Source organism: Meriones unguiculatus, chromosome 11 (assembly GCF_030254825.1).
Source record: "Meriones unguiculatus strain TT.TT164.6M chromosome 11, Bangor_MerUng_6.1, whole genome shotgun sequence".
Lineage (NCBI taxonomy): Eukaryota > Metazoa > Chordata > Mammalia > Rodentia > Muridae > Meriones > Meriones unguiculatus.
In genome coordinates, this window is record NC_083359.1 from 18,625,557 (window position 1) to 18,644,822 (window position 19,266).

Here is a 19,266-nt window from a genome sequence, read left to right on the forward strand (position 1 = left end):
CAGTAGTGTAAAAAAGTTTGCTTAAAAAAGTTTTGAAGTGTCTCAAATTTGACTACTCTGCTGGAGCATGAGAGGAAGAAAGGGTAGGTACTTGGTTTGGGCTTTTGTCTCTAAAATGTCATGGCTAAGTCTTACACTGCTGTACATTTAATTAATATTTGTTATGGACTAAATACTTGCAAGGAGCAAAGCATGAATCAGACTGAGTCCCTGCCATCATTTAATTCACCAATCCCAGCAATCAGGAGTGAGCCACGTGAGATTGAGGCCACTCTACATAGTAAGTTCCAGGCCAGCTACACATCACCTGTTTTTTTGGTTTTTTGTTTGTTTGTTTTTTAAATTACAGTTCGAAGATGGCCGTTGTAGGTTTCCCGAAAACCTCCTGACCATGAAATTGTAAGCACGTTCAATTTGTCAAAAACATTTCATTGCGGAGAAATCAAAACTATCCTGTCCATTTCTAAAAGTTACAAATTGCTACAGATAAGCGACAGAATGAGAGTTAAAAAAAAATACAGACTTTCTTTAGCATTTCACAGCATTTAATCGCATGTTTGTCTTCTTAACTAACCATGTGAAAGATTAGGATCCGTATGACCAGTGGGGGGAAAAGGCAGGGCAAGGCACTTGTTACCTATTCCAGCTACTCAAAGAGGAGTTGAAGGCCAGCCAGGGAATTTAAATAGACCAACTGTTTTGTCCAGAGACACGGTGTCTCCGTGTGACTCAAGATAATGTGGAACTTGCACCCACCTAGTGCTGGGTTGCAGTTGTGCAAAACATCCCTCTCAGTAAAATCCTACAGGGCTAAGTAAGGCTCTGGGGTTCTAGGGCATACTTCAAAAAGGAGCGGGGGGAGGGGAAGGTAAGAACATTTAACTTTTAGTCACATTGTGAGTAAGCAGCGTCGCCTACCTAACAATCCCCAAGCTTCCTTTTTTTTTATGGGGGGAGGGGGAAGACCCTCAGGCTGCCCAGGGTGGTGAGGCTAGCCTTACACTCCGGATCCTTTCCACTTCCTGAATGGTGGGATTAGCAGAATGAACGAAGACATCGGGCTCTCCAGATGATTTTAAGTCAAGAGAATTCAGTTTGTAGAAAGGACAGATAAGAGAAGTAGGAAACGTTAGCACTTCCAGGCTTCATGCAGTGGATTTTCACGTCCTTCCCCCTTCTAGAGCTAAAGAACTCCACATGTACTGAACTGTTCGTCCCTCGGACTAACAAATCCTCACAACAGGAGCTTGAAGCTGAGGCTAGCTGGAATTCTGTGACTTCGAAAAGGAGCCTGTAGGGCCAACGCTTCTGAACCTGCTGCGCATCACCCTCACACACTCACACAACCGGGCACTTCCGGTCCATATGGACCTTCGTTGCGATTGCACAAAGCTTTAATGAGTTATCCTAGACGCGAGATTTAACTCCTACCACCCATGTCTGCACGATCTCTCCCCCGAGCTGAGTCATTTTTGTAGGTTTCTCTGACAACCAGCAGCCCGTTGATATGCTCTCAAATCACACCCCCACATTTCTTGAGAAATACAGCTATGCCCTACCGCAGGCAAACTCACTTATTCCAATTTTCTTAGCTCTACGCGGTCTGCAAGGCTTGGGCAACCTCCTCCACCCTATTAGCAGGAACAGGCTATTGGCCCAAACGCCCTCGGGCCCCTCTCATTTGCTCCCGCCTCAGAAGTCAAAACTGTTTATTATAACGCTATGCGACCCTTTCAGTACCTGCGCCACGCACCACAGCGGCTAAGCCACTTGAAACCACCGGATAAATTAAGTCCAGATTTTTTTGGTTCCGTTTTACAGACTTAGGACGCAGAGGCCCCCTCCACACGGCTCCTCAGGCAGAGACCTGGGAGTGAAAGCACAACCTCCAACCAGAGGCGTCAACCCCTGAAGCCCAACGACCTGCTCCGTTAGCTCCGACACCGGGAGCCAGGCGCCGCCGTCACGTGACCTCCGCTCGCGGCGTCACAGGGACACGTGGTTCTAGATACTTCGCTCCCTCCCCCTCGGGGGTGGATTGTTGACAACGCCGCCGGCGGTCATGTGACCTGACGTCATCCCCCCCACCTCCTCTCTCCCGAAATCTCAGGCTCCGGATGCGCCCGTCTCTGCCCGTGCGGCCGAACCCGAAACCAGCGACAGGGGGAGAGAGGCAAGGTAGCGTGCGGGCCCCGCCGTCCCCGGGGCGCGCCGCGGCCGCCGGCGAGCGCGGAGCCGAGCGTCCGCCGCTCCCGCCGCGGGCCCGCGGCCCGGAAGGCGGCCTCCCTGCGCCGGCCGGCGCCGCGCGCGCGCCCGCTCGCCCCGCCCCCGCCCCTCCTCCCGCGGTGGTAGCGGCGGAGGGCGGAGGGATCCGGAGGCGGCGGAGGGAGACGTCATTGCAGGGTTGTTTGTGCAGTCTCGGCGGCGGCGACCCACAGTGATTCGGCCGCTGCGCCGGGGGGTGGGGGGGCCGAACGGGACTCTTTTCTTTCAGACTGACCGCGGGGCAGCTGCGGAGCATGTCGACCCCGGCCCGTAGGAGGCTCATGCGAGATTTCAAGCGGTAAGAGCCCTCGCCCCAGCCCGACACGACGGCCCCTTCCCGGAGCCGTGGGACTGCAGGGTGGGGATCCGGGACGTCTTCCCCCCCCTCGGTGACCCTGAGGGGGCGGGCTGCGTGGGCCCGCGGGAGCCCCGGCTTACCGGCGGCTCCTGCTCCCTCGCCTCGTACCTCCCTCTTGAGAAAAGACGGTCGGTACTCCAGCCTCCTGCCCTTCCCCCCCGCCACCACCAAAAGTAGGAAGGTGGCTGTCGCCGGGCCTAGGTGTCCCCGGAGATTCACCCCGGCCAGATGCCGACCCCTCGGCTCCCGCCTCTGCACCCTGCGGCGTCCCCTCCCCGGCCGGGGACCGGTCCAGCTTTGTTACGGGGCCCCGCGGTCCCCTGCTTGTGTCGGGGTGAAGGCTGCCCCACGTCCCTTCCCTTGCTGCAGTGGTGAGGGTGGGGTCCGGGGCGCGAGGTCCGGAGGTGGTTAGCCCATCCCCCGAAACCCGACCCTGCCCCCGCCCACCTGGAAGGACCTTGAGAACTGGCTCGGGAACCCTGGGCCCGGAGCTGGCCACTCTGGGCTGCCAGTGCCTTCTGGAACTAAGATCTGGCTGCCGAATAAAGGCCTATCTATAGCCTCCCCAGCCTGGAAAAATGCCTCCCGTCAGACTGCAGCTAATCTGATACTCCACCTGGGCCTCCTTTTGGAAAATAGGGGTTTGTTCGGAAAATGTGGGGCTTGGAGGAAGAAAAGGACCTCTCCCTCTCCCTCCACCTGTTTACCTCTCCTTGGAAACGTACAAGTGCAGAAACAGTACGTGAAATCCAGTGTCAAGATTTTCCTAAGTGTTCCTTCCTGGTCAGACCTGCAGTGATTGAGACAAATCTGTAATATAAAACTTACATTTGCCACTCAGGAAGTAACTTCTCAACTTCGCCATTATAAAGCCCTGTAGGAGGCATTTGGAAGCCATTGTCTTGGGCTCTAGACAACTTCATCCTTTAATTTGTTGCTGTTTTTAGCCACTTGAAAGTGGGGGGTCAGAGGAGTTCCTTTCAGGCCTGTTAGTGGCCTAATCTGCTTGCGGTTGACCAAACAGTATACTTTCTTAAGTGGACTGATCACCAAATGTCCCACCACCTGAAAATGACATATCTTGTGTGCATGTGTGTATAGTGGACCGGTTTTGTTTTGTTTTGTTCTTTTAATGATAGACAAGGAGATGCCCCTTTTGTTGCAAAAGTCACCCAAGGCTTGAAGTCATAATATTTAATTAGCTCCATGACTGAAATGCAAATAAAACTTCCCAGTCACATCCATTGTTATCACTTGTTCATTTTTGCAATTTCTGTACTTGATTCTAAATGGACTACACCGTGCCTTTGGTGGTTTTCCACGCATCTTGAGGTCACAAGAATTTGATGGTACTTCTATGAAGTCTGGTCTGAGAGGAAGATTTGGCCTGAGAGCAGAGTCTTTAAAATACAACTGCTGGAAAAGCTAACTGGATTCTACATTAGAAAGCCACTGTCTGAAGCACAGGCCATAAAGTAACCTTGCTTTCTAGTTAAATTGAATATAATTTTTGGTCATTTGGTGTGTACAGAGATTTCCTACAGTTTTATGTTGTTCAGTGGTCTCCCTAGGACTGGGGAACCTTCCATGATTAAGATACGAAAGTTGCAGGTTCTCTTTTTTATTTTTATTTATTGTTTGATTTTATTGTTCTTTGTTTGTTTTTTCAAGGCAGGGTTTATCTATGTAACCCTAGCTATCCTGGAACTCACTTATGTAGACTGGGCTGGTCTTGAACTCACAGAGATCCACCTGCCTCTGCCTCCCAAGTGCTGGGTATACATTCGCCACCGCCACCTCCACCTGACATAAGTTGCAGGGTTCTCCAGAAGTATTTTTTACTGCTGCTATTGTAAACTTTGAATAGAGTGAAGAGGGGAGTCAGGAAGCATGAGTTCTTCAAGAGACCGTATCTTAGATCTTGCTGTTTGAAGAGGGATGATCTTTTAGCCCTTTGGACTTACAGATCACTCGTAGTATTAATAAGTGGATTAACCTGGCTGGTTTCTTTAAGTCATGGTTCATTCCAGCCTAGACAACAAGTCAATCTAACCCATCTCAGAATAGGCTCAGTAGCATTTGACCTCACTGACCTTTATGTTCAACTTTGAAAATGACCACTCTGGATTTTTAGATTGCAAGAGGACCCGCCTGTGGGGGTCAGTGGAGCACCATCTGAAAACAACATCATGCAGTGGAACGCAGTTATATTTGGGTGAGTTGGCATAGGGACTCCTTAAGAAAAGTAAGTATAAGCACTCGGGGGAAGGCTGTGGTCAAACCGGAAACCTGCTGGGTGGGGGGTGCCACTTTTTTTGAGCACCCAGGGCCTCGTGTGTTTACTAGCACCCCACCGCCGAGCTGTACACCCAGCCCCTGAAACATGTATCGAGTCTGGGACAGTTATATAAAATTGGTTTGTTCCTTGCTGTTATATATAGTTTAATCTGGTTTCTTTCTCTTGAGCCAGGATGTTGCAATGTTGCCTGGGGTGATTTTGAACCGGACTGAAAGGATCCTCTTGCCTTAGGCCCTCTGGTGTAGCTGAGATTGTGGGCGAATGACACTGTACCTGGCAGTGGCTTTTTACAGTCACCTCAGGTGACTGGTTCTAGGATTTGAACACTGAGTGGTAGAATGCTTACCTGCTGCGCATATGGCCCTGGGTTTGATCCCAAGCACTGATAAGTAAATACTTGAAATTAAGTAGGGTGATAAAGAAAAGATAAATTACTTCATATAAAATGTGTGCCGTTCAAGTGTTTATGCTCATACTGTTGGAGCTGTAAAAGCACTTGGAGCCAGAAGTACTGTGACAATTTCAGCTGAAGATGGAGTGCGCACAGCCCACTGAGAAGCGCTGAACAGAACGGTTGTTTTACGTTGTGTGATGCTAGGGTTGAACCCAAGCGTGTTCCACACTGTAGGCAAATGCTCCACCACTGGGCTTCACTCCCAGCCCCTTGAAGATTTTATTGAGATGGACTCCTGGCAAGGATTGGGGTGCAGCCATTTGATTCAGCTGTTGGAGGCTAAGGCTGCCTAATAAGGCCCTGTCTCACAAAACAAAAAAGGCAAAACAAGCTTCATGAATTTTTCAGACTGTCCTTAAACTTAGGATCCTCTTGCTTCAGTGAGCCACTGTACTTAATACCTTTTTAAATTTTTGTTTATTTTCTGTGAGTGTGAAAGTGTGCATGTGTGCGTGCTTGTGACTGTGGGTAGTTTCCTGTAACCCACAACATTCAGTGTAGAGGTAAGATGACAACTGTTCAGTCATTTATTTTCCTCCATCACGGGATAGCATGGCAAGTTGTTTACCTGCTGAACCATCTTGCTAGCACTGCATATCCTTTTTGATTTAAAACTTAAAATTTTTTGATTATGTGTGTGTGTGAGATTGTGGAGTTTGCCTCTGCAGCTGGCCATGGTATGGTTTTATGGTGAATCCAGGTAATTGATTAAAAACTAGGGTTTGAAGGGGTATGTGTATAAGAGAGAAGGTGCAGTCTGATCTGAAGTTGTGAGGTGCCTGCAGGGGTGCTGGGAACGAAGCTCCTGTAAGAGCTTCTTTTTTCAACTACTCTTAGTCACTGAGCACCTTACAAGAGTCTACATTTAAGAACTGGGGGTACTGAGGATGTAGCGCAGGTGGTGGAGTGCTTGCCTGGCATTCTTGCAGTCCTGGCCTCAGTCATCTGTAATCATACCCCCTGGAAGACTGAGGCAGAAGGATCCGAAATTAGCCAGCTATTTAGCAAAACCTTGTCTTAGGTATACTGGCTCATACTTAATAAATCCTACCATTCAGGAGTCTGAGGCAGGAGGATTGCTGCAGGGTTAAGCAGGCAATGAGCTGTAATTCCCCCCCCCCTTTTTTTTTCCTGTGTATGTGTGTTACACCATTTATTTTAATTTTGGTTTGAGCCAGTCTTGCCAAGTTGCTTGGGCTGGCTTCACACTGTGTTTGAGGCAGTCCTCAAACTTTGACATTCTCCCGCTTTGCTTCCTGAGTATCTGAGATTACAAGTTTGTGGCACTTATGTTGGTTTTGGTTGGTTATTGGTTTTTTTTTGTGGGGGTTGGGTAGGTTTTTTTGTTGGTTTGTTTGTTTTGTTGTTTTTTGTTGTTGGTAGTGGTGGGGTTTGTTTTTTAAGACGGTTTCTCGGGGCTGGAGAGATGGCTCAGTGGTAAGAGCACTGGCTGCTCTTGCAGAGGACCTGGGTTCAATTCCCAGCACCCACATGGCAACTTACAAATGTCTGTAACTCCTGCCTCAGGATTAGACCACTTCACACATGCAGGCAAAACACCAATGTACATAAAATAAAAATTAAAAAATATTAAAGAAAAAAAATTGAGACGGTTTCTCTGTAGCCCTGGCTGTAGCCTGTAGCCCAGGCTGGCCTCAAACTCAGATTCGCCTGCCTCAGCCTTCTCAGTGCTAGGATTAAAGGTGAGTACACTTAGCTGTACTGTATCCTTTTTACAACAAAATCGTAGACAAGTTTGTTGAGTAAATCTATCCTTTCAAAAAAAAAAAAAAACTTAAACATTGAAAGTCATTTCTGCTCCCTCAGTAAGAAGCCTGAGCTGGTTTGTTGAGCTCTCCAGGGAGCAGGGTGAGTGCGGTCCTTTCTAGTTACCCACTTTATCCCTCCTTGAAACCAGAAAAAGCAGAGTGAAAAACATCTTTTAATCAGAAGTCTTTTTGTTTTCAGACCAGAAGGGACGCCCTTTGAAGATGGTGAGTAATTCTTAATTATTTCCTGTATATTAAAAGGATGCTTTTAGGTCGGAGATTTGAACACCAACACACCTTTCTGAAGACAGGCTCTATGCTTAATAAAGCCTGTGGATACTAAGCTGGTGAATGAAAAGTTAGTTTGCAAGAATCATTTTTGCAGATATCTTGGACACTTCTGCCTCCAGTTTTTTCTGCAACGTGGTTTGCCTGTAGAGCTGTAGATCTAAGTGGTGATCTGTTATGAATAGTTTCTATTTGGGTGGCCAGAGAGAAGGTGTCCCTGAGGTGATACCAAGAGGGTAACTGTACTTTTCTACTTGGTTATCTGCATTGATAAGGGTCAGGTTCTTTTCTTTTTCTCTTTTTTCCTCTGCTGCTAGGAATCAAACCCAGAGCTCTGTGTGTTCTAGGCAAGCGCTCCACTGCCAAGCTGTCCTGAGTTCCGAACCCATAGCCACCAGTAGCTTCACTGCTTAGCATTTAACATCCAGAAGCGTCTGCACAGTCATTTATTTGCATCTCAGGTTGGGTATATCCAACAGGAGCCAGGAAAATGGGAGAATGGTTTTAAGCTGTAATCACAGTTAAGTTTATTACATTGATTTTTAAGCAGGTACTTAAAGATTTTCTCTAATTATAGTGGATTTTTAAAAATTAAACAGCTTTGCTGTAATTATCAGAATGCCTTCAGAATCCATCTGTTCAGCGATCCATCTGTTTGACAAGAATAATCACTGTGAACTGTTTGTGCGGGTACCACCTGAAAGCTGAAAAGCAAATGGTACTGCGCTTGAACTCCAGAGTACTAAGTACTTGTTGAGGAATGACATGGCTGCTCTGGACATGGGTTCTAGACTCATGCTGTAGTGAAATCTAGCATCTGCATATTTGAGATGGACTTTATTGTAGGCCCTTCTGTTGGCCTGGACTCAGAACTACTCCTGCCTCTCCCTTCCAAGTGCTAGGATTGCTGTCTTCCTAAACATCTGTGCTAGGGATATACGCCACACTGTCATCTTATTTCTAGATAGGCATAAGGAGTCCAGGGAGGTACTGAATGATTACAGCAATTTTTTTTAGCTATCTCAGGACTTCTAGGGTGTGTTCCATTCAGGGTGTCTGAGTCCCCTCTCGGGACTAAGTGACCATCTTGATACCAGTGCTGTGTTGACCTTTTTTTGCTGATACAAAAGCAGCAAAAACTACATAAGTACCTAAGTAATTGAGCATTTAAGAACAAGCTGAGACTATGGCCCACACAGTACTGACAGTTGCTGTGTTCTTTGCATGTTAAAATGGCTTGGTGATAGTTAGAGTTGCTTGTGTGATTCCATTTGAACCTCTTGGTCTGCTCCTTACTATTTTCAGAGATGGAGGTGTCCCTCAAAAGTACATCAAATGTACCTCAGAGCTCAGTTCGTTAGAGCTTGGGTTGCTGATCTCCCCCCCACCCCACCCCCCATGGAACATGTTCACTTTAAATAATGACTGACAGAGCTGTGCGTGGTGACAGGAGCTGTAATCGCAGCACTCAGGGAGGCAGAGTAGGTGGATCTCTTGTTCAAGGCCAGCCTGGTCTGCAGAGCTCGCCCAAGGAGCTCAAGGACAGCCAAGGCTGTCCTTGCCTGTCTCAGAAAAAAAAAAAAAAAGTGGTAATACTCAAAAAGGTTGTAATACTCAAGCCACAAAATTGTTTTCTAGTTTTTCTTGCACTTGGTACTATCTGGTTCCTGGAGTTCTTTTGTCTGTCACCATGGTGAGTTATAATAGTGTATGCTGTTCTGTACACCTCTCGGTTTCTTGACTCCAGTTCCTGCCCCATAGTGGGGCTCATCTGCCAAGTGGTCCTGAGAGTAAAACCTTAAGATTAACTCTCCTATACTTTTGTTTGAAACTGTGTAGGGTAGCTGTTTTAATAATTGCAAAACTGAAATTGTAAACTTAAAACATGTAGGGGCTGGAGATGTAGGTCAGCAAAGAGTAGATGCTTGAGGTATACATGAGGCCCTTGTGTTTTGATCCTCAGCATAGTAGTTTAGGGCCAACTTTGTTAACTGTCTAGTTACCTCTGCTAATATGTTGCAGGTATGAGATAGGACTTAGCTTTGTTTGTCTTATATCTTTGGCCTCTAATTCCAAATTCCCAACCACCTGCAGTAACAAAAAGTAATGAAATGGAGGCTTTATTCCAAATCTATGACAGCTGAAGATGTGAACTATATAACTGGTTCTTAACATGTTCAAATGAAAGAGACAGAACTACATCAGCACCCATGCCTAAATTGTCCTTCACCAGGTGGTAGTCAACTGTCTCAGAATCCTTTGGCACCCTCCTTTTAAGCTGTAAAAATTTTTCTAGTTCCTTAAGTGTGTATTTTTAAATTTTATTAGCTAGGGCCCAGTTGCCTTCCAAAAATATGGTAGTTGGAGCTGATGTGATGACTCGGGGTAAAGGAACTGACCCCACAAACCCTGACAACCTGAGTTTGCTTGGGCGTGGGTGGGAGGAAAGAACTAACTAGAACAAAAATGACCTCTGACCTTCACACATAAACCTGCATACATAAATCACACACACACCTAACCAATCAGGTGTGACTGTTACACTTGCCACACTAATCTAGTAGCCCATGAAAGTGCTTGTCCCCTGAGCCCTTGCCAGTGTTATTTGTTCACGGAAGTGTGCTAGCTGTTTGTATGCCAAAGCAGACTCCTCAGGGTGACAGGTGCTTGTGCAGAATAAAAGTATTTGATGAAGTTTAGAAGTGATGTTTGTCTTTACTGTACTTTGCTTTGTTTTCTGTCTAGGTACTTTTAAACTAGTGATAGAATTTTCTGAAGAATATCCAAATAAACCACCAACCGTTAGGTTTTTATCCAAAATGTTTCATCCAAATGGTAAGTAGCAGTTTCTTAGATTCTGTCAGTGATGGGATGAGGGGGTGGGAGGGCTTGTTCCCTCCCCTTGAGTAAAACTTGTTTTTTAGTTAGGGTTGGTCTTCAAGTAGTGCTTCCATGCCCATGGTAGCTACAGTTTCATTGCTAGAACCTTTTTTTTTTTTTTTAAGATTTCTTTATTATTTATTCAGTATTCTGCCTGCATGCGTGCCTGCAGGGCAGAAGAGGGCACCAGACCTCATTATACATGGTTGTGAGCCACCCATTGGTTGTTGGGAATGAACTCCAGACCTTTGGAAAAACAGCCAGTGCTCTTACCCTCTGAGCCATCTTTCCAGCCCCTCACTGATAGAATCTTAAGGTTCCTTGTGTGAGGGAAAGTAGTAAGGTAATAAATATTTATTTGCTTAAAGAACAAAAGAGAGAACAGGCTCTCCTCTGACCTCCAGACATGTTACTTGAGCACATGCACATGTATGCACATGTAAGTGAGTAAAAAGACAGATGATGGGATCTCATAGCCAGGCTGGCCCTCAGGCCGACGTGGATCCAAGCATGACTTTGATCATCCCTAGAGTGCTTATGGGCAGGTGCCACCAGGCCCGATTTATGTGGTACTGGGGATCAAATTTCCAAGCCTACAGAGTAGGCAAGCGCTCTACAAACTGAACTGTGTCCCAGTGCAGGGTCGACACACACGTATAACGTGTGTACCTTTCTGCTTGTCCATTTCTGCCTATTTCTGTTTGTTATGTATACATATTTATTTATTTACCTGTCTCTGCCTACCAGGCGCTGCGGTTAGAGGTGTGGGCAGCCACTGCATTCCACAGTTACACCACATTACACAAGAACAGCACATTAAATTACACAGTTCAGTAGAGTTCTGGTATAGTTACAGACATGGTGAGACTGAAAATGGCCGGTTTCCTTTTCTCTTGTGAGATAGAACATATAGTGGGGTACTTTGTATTAATGGATTCTTAAAACACACAGGCCTTACTAACTTACCACCTATGTAAACGGTCTGTCTCTTGTGCTTGTTTGTAGCTATAGTTTGTCTTTATTGCTTGAATAGTGTTTTACTATTTAGATATGTTCTGTTTCCGTGTTGATCAATTGATGGGCATTTGGATCCAGGTTTCCTTTACCATTTCAAAAAGGAAAAGTGGTAGAAAACTTTAAAATTATCAAATGCTTTTTTTATCTTATTTATTTATTTATTTTTATTTATTTTTGCTTGTGGGAAGTGGTATGACATTTGAGTCTGTAGGAAGGATGAAAAGTGGCTGACTTACACTCTAAGGCCAGAAGATCTGAGCTGAGGCTGTTAGCAGTACTGAGCACAGAGAACAAATGAGGCCAAGAGGGGTAGATAAAATTGCCCAGGGGTCAGTAGTTGGGGTGGAAAGAGAAAAGCCCAAGGGTAGAGCCCAAAGAAAGGCAGGATTTAAACATATACTCCCTCCTCAGCTTTGTTGCTGTGGAGAATATTCTTGTTTTGTGGTTTTGTCAGGAGAAGTGGAACATGCCTATAATTCCAACACTTGGGAGGTAGAGAGAAGCAGGATGATCAGAGCTCAATGCTGTCCTAGGCTCCATGGGACTTCTAAAAGAATCAGGACCACACATTGGCCTAAGAGGGTGAAAGTTTCTCAATGCATTATAACTTCATGCGTTTTTCTTCCGCTTGTATGTAGCCAGGATTTGGGGGGATAGGCATGTATTACAAGATCAGCTATCAGTCTTAGCTGCTAAAATTTTAACATTAATTTTTCAAATATTTGTGGCCTCATTTAGTCAAAGTGAAGGTATTATATACTTTTAAAAATCACAATATGGAATTACTGGATATAATTTTTAAGCATTTTTTCAGGCAGACAGAGGCCATTCTCTGTGAGCTCAAGGCCAGCCTGGTCTACATAGTAAGAACCTGTCTTCAAAGCTGCTTTGTTTTCATAGCAAGCACAGTAGATGGATGCCATTTTTAATGACTGCACTAGCATTGTTCCTTGAATGTGTCATCATTGACTATTTTTTGTAATGCTTGGAACCTCACCCAGGACTTTGTCCATGAGTGTAAATGCCCCACCACTGAGCTTGCACCTCCAGGCACAAGTGCCATTTTTTAGCCATATCTTTTTTGGACTACCAGGAAGTTTACTGGTTTTTCTCATTGATTATGTAATTGTTAATATCCTACAAATACATCTCTGTATGTATTCATGTTAATCTCCTGAGAGTCATCTCAAGGAGTGAGGTTTTTTAAGAGCTGTATTTGAGACTTAAGAAAGATGGGGTGGGTAGTTTTGGTTTGGGTGCTGGGGAGTGAACCCAGGCCCTGCACATCTGAAACAGGCACTCTCCCACTGAGCTACAGCCTTGGACCTGAAATGGGTTAATGTATGGTGTGCTTCCGAAAAAATCTCTTTCAGCCTTCCAGAGGTGTGATGGGCAGTGAGATAGACTTGACTTTTCACAAGTTTCCCTCTAAGATGGACGAGTTTTGTTACTATCTAACATTCAGAACTTGAGTCTTGGTGTTGGATACTGTATGTGTGTGCTGACGAGCTTGTAGTGTGGGATGTGAGTTGCTTGTAAGTAATTTGTGTGTTGTTTTTACAGTGTATGCTGACGGTAGCATATGTTTAGATATCCTGCAGAACCGATGGAGTCCCACATATGATGTCTCTTCCATCTTAACTTCAATTCAGGTAAGTCTCTGTTGAGGTGCATCGCAGCTTCTTCATGTTGTGTGGACATAACCAGTCCTTACAAGAGTGGAAAGCCAGGTGAGCACACCAGTGCCAGGGGCTCCTGCTGCACTGAGACAGAACCCCACTGCTCTGCATGTCTGTGACCTCACATAGAAAATCTAATGATCCGTTTTGAGGGTTACCCAGCCTGACCCATGGAAGACTTTAAATTCTCCTGCCTCTCTTCCCAAGTGCTGGGTACATGTGCCACCATGCCTAATCACAGTTTGTTTCCTAACCATGTGCTACACATTCTCACAGGTCAGACTTACTCCTGCCCCCATGGTATCTTGGGGAGAAGTAAAAGCGATTACTTAGAAAACCGTGAGGACCTCAAGGAAGTGCCAGGTTCAGAGAACCTGTGCCTTTGTTGTCTTATTCAAGAAAGTATTCTTAAAAGAGGACAGTAACTGTCCATGAGTCTGGAGAGGCTGTTCTAGCTGTGCTGATTTGAGAGGAGCGAAAAAACATTTGAATTTATGTCCATCTTTGTGAGTCTTTCACCCTACTGCTAGTCCTGCTCATCTTTGGGTATATCATTGTATTCCATACTACATCGTTGAGCCTTATTCATGTCTGATTCCCACTGCCTGTCTGTGCTGCTCATCCTGGCCATCTGTCCCATCCCTGTGTGCCCCCCACCCCCACCATAGTCCACTTCTGTTCCCATGCCCCATGTATTCAGAGGTATACTCTACATACATAGAAGAGCAGTTTGCTCATTACTCTCTGTTCCCCTTCCCACTCTGGTCAACTTACACCTTTACTATTTCATTCCCTCCCTGCTAAACATGTTTTATTTATCAAAGGAACAAGGTTTATCCCCCAGTTTACCTACAGATTTGCTGAGTAACCACAATAATAAGAATCAGACCTGGGGATATGGTCAGTAATAGAGCACCTACCCAGCATGCCCGAAACCTGAACACCACAGAACAATGATAATAGTGGAGCTGGGCAGTGGTGACTCACACCTTTAATCCTAGTACCAGGGAGGCAGAGCCAGGCGGATCTCTGTCCAAGGACAGCCTGGTCTACAGAGTGAGTTTCAGCACAACCAGGGCTAGACAGAAAAACACTGTCTCGAAAAACTAAAAAAAAAAGGTTAATAGCAGTAAAAGGTACTAAGGTATTTACAGGTGTTATAATTTAACTGAAATAAGATGTTTATTTCAGTTGAAGAAGTTCTTACATGCTAGTGAGTATGGTTCTTGGCTGGTTTCCTTGAGATGGGAAGTCTCGAGGCAACTGGGAATTGTTTTGGAAGCTTATGTTCTTTAGCAGAGCAAACTTATTTCATACCATTTCTGAAGGTTTAAGACCTAAAAGATGACATGAACTTGAAGTGATTCTGTTTTGTGTAATTTTTCAGTCCTCATCTTGGCCCTGTTAATTTAACACATAACTGAAAAACATTGTTTTCTCTCTCTTCTAGTCTCTGTTGGATGAACCGAATCCAAACAGTCCAGCCAATAGCCAAGCAGCACAGCTTTATCAGGAAAACAAACGGGAGTATGAGAAGAGAGTTTCGGCCATTGTTGAGCAAAGCTGGAATGATTCCTAATAGACACCCGGTCTGTTCATCTTTTCATCGTTGTTGTGTATAATTTACCTCCCAGTAGAAAGGCTAGCAAGTTTTAAGTGCCACGGGTTTTAAGGATTCTGCAGAGAGAAAAGAAAAAGTCCTTCAGTTTAGAACCTCCAAAAGCTTGTGTATCTTGATTAATGTACTTTTTATTGCATGGTGTGAACTAAGTTATTGCTGCATAAATTTGTAATATATCCTGTTTGTATTTTTTTCCAAGTGTATAATGTTGGTGTGGAGTTTTCATGACAGAATATACACATTTTGTAAATCTGTACTTTTTTCAAATATTGAATGCCTTATTTTTGAATTCTTTAGATTTTTAAATTGGAGAAAAACACTTAAAGTTTTTTATATATGAATATTACATGTAAAGCTGTTAAAATACATAACTTCAGTGCAAGAGACTTTGTCACTTATTTCCTTACCTGTGCAGGAGGGACTGCAGTCTCTAGCTCCCTGCCAGGTGAGAGCCTCATTTCCAGCTGCAGAAGATCACACTTCTGTCTATCAAGAAAGTCTGCAAATTTGATTCCAAAACCAATTCTGATCTCCGGCTTTATTTTGAATGTACTTATGTTAGTTGAGTTGAGTAATTATAGACTTACTGGTCTGATTCTGTCCAGCTCTGTATTTGGGCCACTTGTTAACGTGCGTTTCTCATGTTAAACTGTACCTATTGTGACTTCACAATTGGCACCTCCACCACGAGCAGAGCCGGCTTGCTCTGCCGTGTGGCAGTACCTTCACAGGCTTTTGATTAAGAAGAAAGTAAAACCGTCACCACTTCCCAGACACCGTGCCGCAGTATTAGCCCTGGCTGGTTGCGTTGGTTTGAGCAAGGCAGAGATTTGGAAAGAATCTTGGTGTAACTTGAATATTTGCAAACTACCTTTTCGTGCAGCTGCGCGCTACCTGTCTATTCTGGAACTGTTGAGCTCCAGGGCCTGCCGAGTTGCTTCTCACCCTCAGTTGTATACAAGTTGTACTGCATCTTAGTTTACTGGATAGAGTTAAAACACAGTATTGTAGAAAGCTAATACAAAGCTATCCTATGCCTTCAAATAGTATAGAAAATGAAAAATATACAAGTAAATTCTGTTGAACCACTTGTGTAGTCTCTCTAGTAGTTGAAACAGCTATGGCAGTGAGTGAGCCTGAGTTTCTTGTCATCCGTACCAGCCTCCTAGAGACCTCTGGTAGCCTCTCTGTTGGAAGATTGGGTTGCAGAGTGACTGTGACTTCTGTTTACAGGCAAAGTTTAAAACTGGGGTAGATAAGAACTGATGCTTCTTTAGAAGTTGTTACCCCAAGGGTCTAAAGAGATGGCTCAGTGGTTAAAGGCACGTACCGTTTCTGTAAGAACCCAAGCTTGGTTCCAAGCACCCCCCTCAGGCAGTTCACAGTTGCCCGGAACTCGAGCTCCAGGGCTATCCAAAGCTGCTGACTAACTCAGACACTGGCACTCACATTCACACATAGATACATAATTAAAATACTACCCAAAAAAATCAACTAAGTTGGTCATGGTGGCACATGACCTGCTTAACCTTGGGAAGTTGGGGAGGATCCTGGGGTGGTTTTTTGTTTGTTTTGTTTTTTACTTGTTTTCAAGACAGGGTTTCTCTGTGTGGCCTTGCCTGTCCTAGACTTCCTGTCCAGCTGGTAGACCAGGCTGGCCTTGAACTCAGAGATCCTCCTGCCTCTGCCTTTCTGAGTGCTAGGATTACAGGTGTGCACCAGTGCACCTGGCTCCCATATTTATTCTTGACCGGTTTTTTTTTTTTTTTGCACGCAGGTGAAAACAAACATTTCAATACTTGGTAAACAGTTAAAGGGAATGATGTCAGATGGTGAGCCCAGCTGCTCAGTTCATACACCTGGGTTCTGTGGCCCCTCTGACTTTAGGAGACAGTCCTTAGAAAGGTTCTCTTAGCCACTACTTTGTCTTTGGCGGAGTACCAGATCTGAATCTTTAACTGATAAGTGCTACCATATGAGAATGTTCCTTTTTACTCTAGGTAACATCTGTACGGTAAGAAGCTAGAACTAATGTTTTGGGGTGGATTTGCATAGGCTTTAGATGTGCTCATGTTTCCTCAGTAACAGGGCCTGGTGGAGAGTAATGCTCATAGCACTTCAGGTTTCATTTAAGCATAAAGCTTAAATTACAGGCCAGGGAACTAGAGAGATGAGGTGTCTCAGGTCAGCTGGCTAGAAAATAAGCTGGCTTTTGAAGTAGTCTGAGCCCTGAACCGTTAAGGAATGTTAAGGGGAATTTGTTTTGTTTTGGAGACAAGAGTAATCTCTGTGTAGCTCTGGCTGTCCTGAAACTCACTCTGTAGACCAGGCTGGCTTCGAATTCGGGGATCCATCTGCCTCTGCCTCCCAAGTGCTGGGATTACAGACAACCACCATGTCCAACTGGAATTTTACTTCTGAAGAAATGCTTTATTTGATAGAGTTACACACAGACTATCCAGTGAAAAAGTTTTCTTTGTCGTGGTTTTCCACTTTCATACCATTGAACCCAGCTACATACACTTCTTGAAGAGGGTTTAAGTTCAATTCCCAGCATCCATGCCAGAGAGCTCTCAACTACCTGTAACTTCAGCTCCAAAGGGCCTGAAACTGCCCGGTGGGCACCAGCTCTCAGGGGCACAGATACACAAAGATTTTTAAAAGAACATGGATATAATATGGATGTGGTGTGTGGGCTGTGCCTGTGTCAGCTCTTGGGGGCCAAGACAGGAGAATTACCATGAGTTTGAGGCTGGCAGTGAGTAAGACCCTACCTCTAGAAATAAACATTTGAACTCAAATGGTAGGACTCAGGGTTCTGTCTGTTTTGAGTTGCTGGGACTCAGAACGGCCTCAGGCGTGCTAGGCGAATATTCTTCAGTGAGCTGTATCAGCAAGCCCTAGAATGCATTGATGTCTTGAGTTTCCTAGTTGTGTGAGTCATAGTTCTTTCTGTTGTGTCCAGCCATAGCCTGTGTCATAAGTGTGTAAAGAGAAATCTAGTAGTTGAAGCTGTTGAGGTGCAGGATTGTCAGGAGAGAGACTTGCAACAGTTGTGGCTGTCTTTAGTTTCCATCTAGTTCTGGAGAAAATGAGCTACTATCATTTTCCATCTAAGTATATGACAAACCAGAGATAACATTTGACGGAAAGGATTGGCCTTTCCTCTAGCCTTTGAGGAAAGAAGGCATCACTGAATACAGGTGCCATTTTTAGTAAATCTGTCCCATCACTTACTATAGCTTTTTAAAAATAGTCTTTGTGCTGTCTTGAGGTTTTCAAGTTTCTTCTGCTCATCTGCTAATAGAATGGTTAGGGAGTTGATTTTAGTTGGGTCAAAAGGATGAATGGCCTGCGTCCTTTCCAAACCGGCTTGTTAGCAGTCCACACACAGCTCAGCATTAGCTCCAGGCATCTTCTTTGGTATATGGAAGGTTCAGACTTGGATGAGAGGAACTTGCCTGTGGAAGGATTTAACTGCCATTTATTATGTAACTAACGCTCTGGCCACTTGGGACTTATCTGACAGTGTCTTGCTGAAAGCAGAGATAGCTAAGCTTACCAGGGAATGAATTTACAGAGCGACAGTTACAAAAAAAAAAAAAAACAACCCACACCTCTGGGCTGGGTGTGTATGTGGTTCAGTGTTTGATTCCCCAGCAACGCCCTCCCCCACACCCCCAATACAAACAGTAGATGCCACTTAACTGTTCAGTAGACCTTGACTGATCTGGATGTGAATCCCTGAAATGTGGTTGGTTGGGAAGTTAAAGAGGATCAGAGTCTGACTGAATTCATTCATCATCATTCTTAGAACCTGAGAAAGACTTTTCTCTACTATGTCTTGAAAGCTGCTGGAATGAAGACAGTGCACTTCAGCTGCCCTCTTAGGAGCAAAGACTTGGCTACGCCTGCTTCCTTTCTGAAGCCCAGAGGAGAAAGTTGCCCCTTTACAAACAAGACCTTTTGCCAAGAATACCACTGCTCACCAGCTGAACTAGCCTAGCGGCGCTCCTGAAGACTGTCAAATAAAGAGGCTCGCAGCTCTGGTTGGCCCGTGTAAAGTCATTTTAGAGAATGGAATTGGGAAACTTTAGAACAGGGTTGGCTCAAAGAAAAGGAACAGGAAACCCATCACCTATCACCTCATTCTAAGCCTCTCCCTTTCCATAGAAAAAGATGTGTTTGCTGCACCTGGTAGCAACACACTGGCAGAGATGACGGACAGCGCTGCGGATGCTAGCGTGCTAGCAGCTTTAGTTTGTGTTGTCCTGCTGTGCTGTGACCCACCTTGGTCCCCGTGTGTGCACACCAAGGTGTTGCATCAGGCAGAATGAGATGAAAGGCTTCCTTTGGAGGGAGGACTCTTCCTTAGGGTCCAAGGAAAGCCAGCACCGAGGCTTTGAGTTGGATGGCAAAATGTTCCCCTTCCTGCCTTTGGTTATCACACATTTGGTTGTGTGTGCTAGAAACAGTCTTCTGTAGCCCAGACTGGCCTTGAGCTTGGTGTATAGTCGAGGATGACCTTTAGCGTCTGATCCTCTTGTTGCTAGGATTGTAGGTGTGCACAAACATGCCTGGTTTATGTGTTGGTGGAGATAAGCTCGGGCCTTCGTGCCCACCTTAGGCAGGCGCT

At 45.2% G+C, this 19,266-nt stretch overlaps 1 protein-coding gene across 2 annotated transcripts; it reads left to right on the forward strand.

Annotated features, from left to right (window-relative positions):
* The first annotated feature begins 2,037 nt into the window (after window positions 1-2,037).
* Ube2b (ubiquitin conjugating enzyme E2 B) lies at window positions 2,038-18,679 on the forward strand. 2 transcript variants are annotated; one of them, XM_021638873.2, is made up of 8 exons: window positions 2,038-2,178; window positions 2,495-2,563; window positions 4,758-4,838; window positions 7,345-7,370; window positions 10,179-10,268; window positions 12,894-12,982; window positions 14,460-14,598; window positions 18,445-18,679. In XM_021638873.2, the coding sequence occupies exons 2-7, from the start codon at window positions 2,520-2,522 to the stop codon at window positions 14,586-14,588; spliced, it is 459 nt and encodes a 152-aa protein (XP_021494548.1). In that variant the 5' UTR covers window positions 2,038-2,178; window positions 2,495-2,519; the 3' UTR covers window positions 14,589-14,598; window positions 18,445-18,679. The 2 variants fall into 2 exon arrangements, with proteins under 2 accessions (XP_021494548.1, XP_021494547.1); XM_021638872.2 differs by lacking the exon at window positions 18,445-18,679 and having other exon boundaries at window positions 14,460-15,715.
* The last annotated feature ends 587 nt before the right edge of the window (window positions 18,680-19,266 follow it).

What these genes read in the sequence shown, in the direction of transcription:
- Ube2b (XM_021638873.2), top strand. Translation starts at nt 2,520, where the DNA reads ATGTCGACCCCGGCCCGTAGGAGGCTCATGCGAGATTTCAAGCG. An exon ending in CTCATGCGAGATTTCAAGCG is followed by an intron (nt 2,564 to 4,757) that starts GTAAGAGCCCTC and finishes CTGGATTTTTAG; the next exon opens with ATTGCAAGAGGACCCGCCTG. An exon ending in CAAAATGTTTCATCCAAATG is followed by an intron (nt 10,269 to 12,893) that starts GTAAGTAGCAGT and finishes TTGTTTTTACAG; the next exon opens with TGTATGCTGACGGTAGCATA.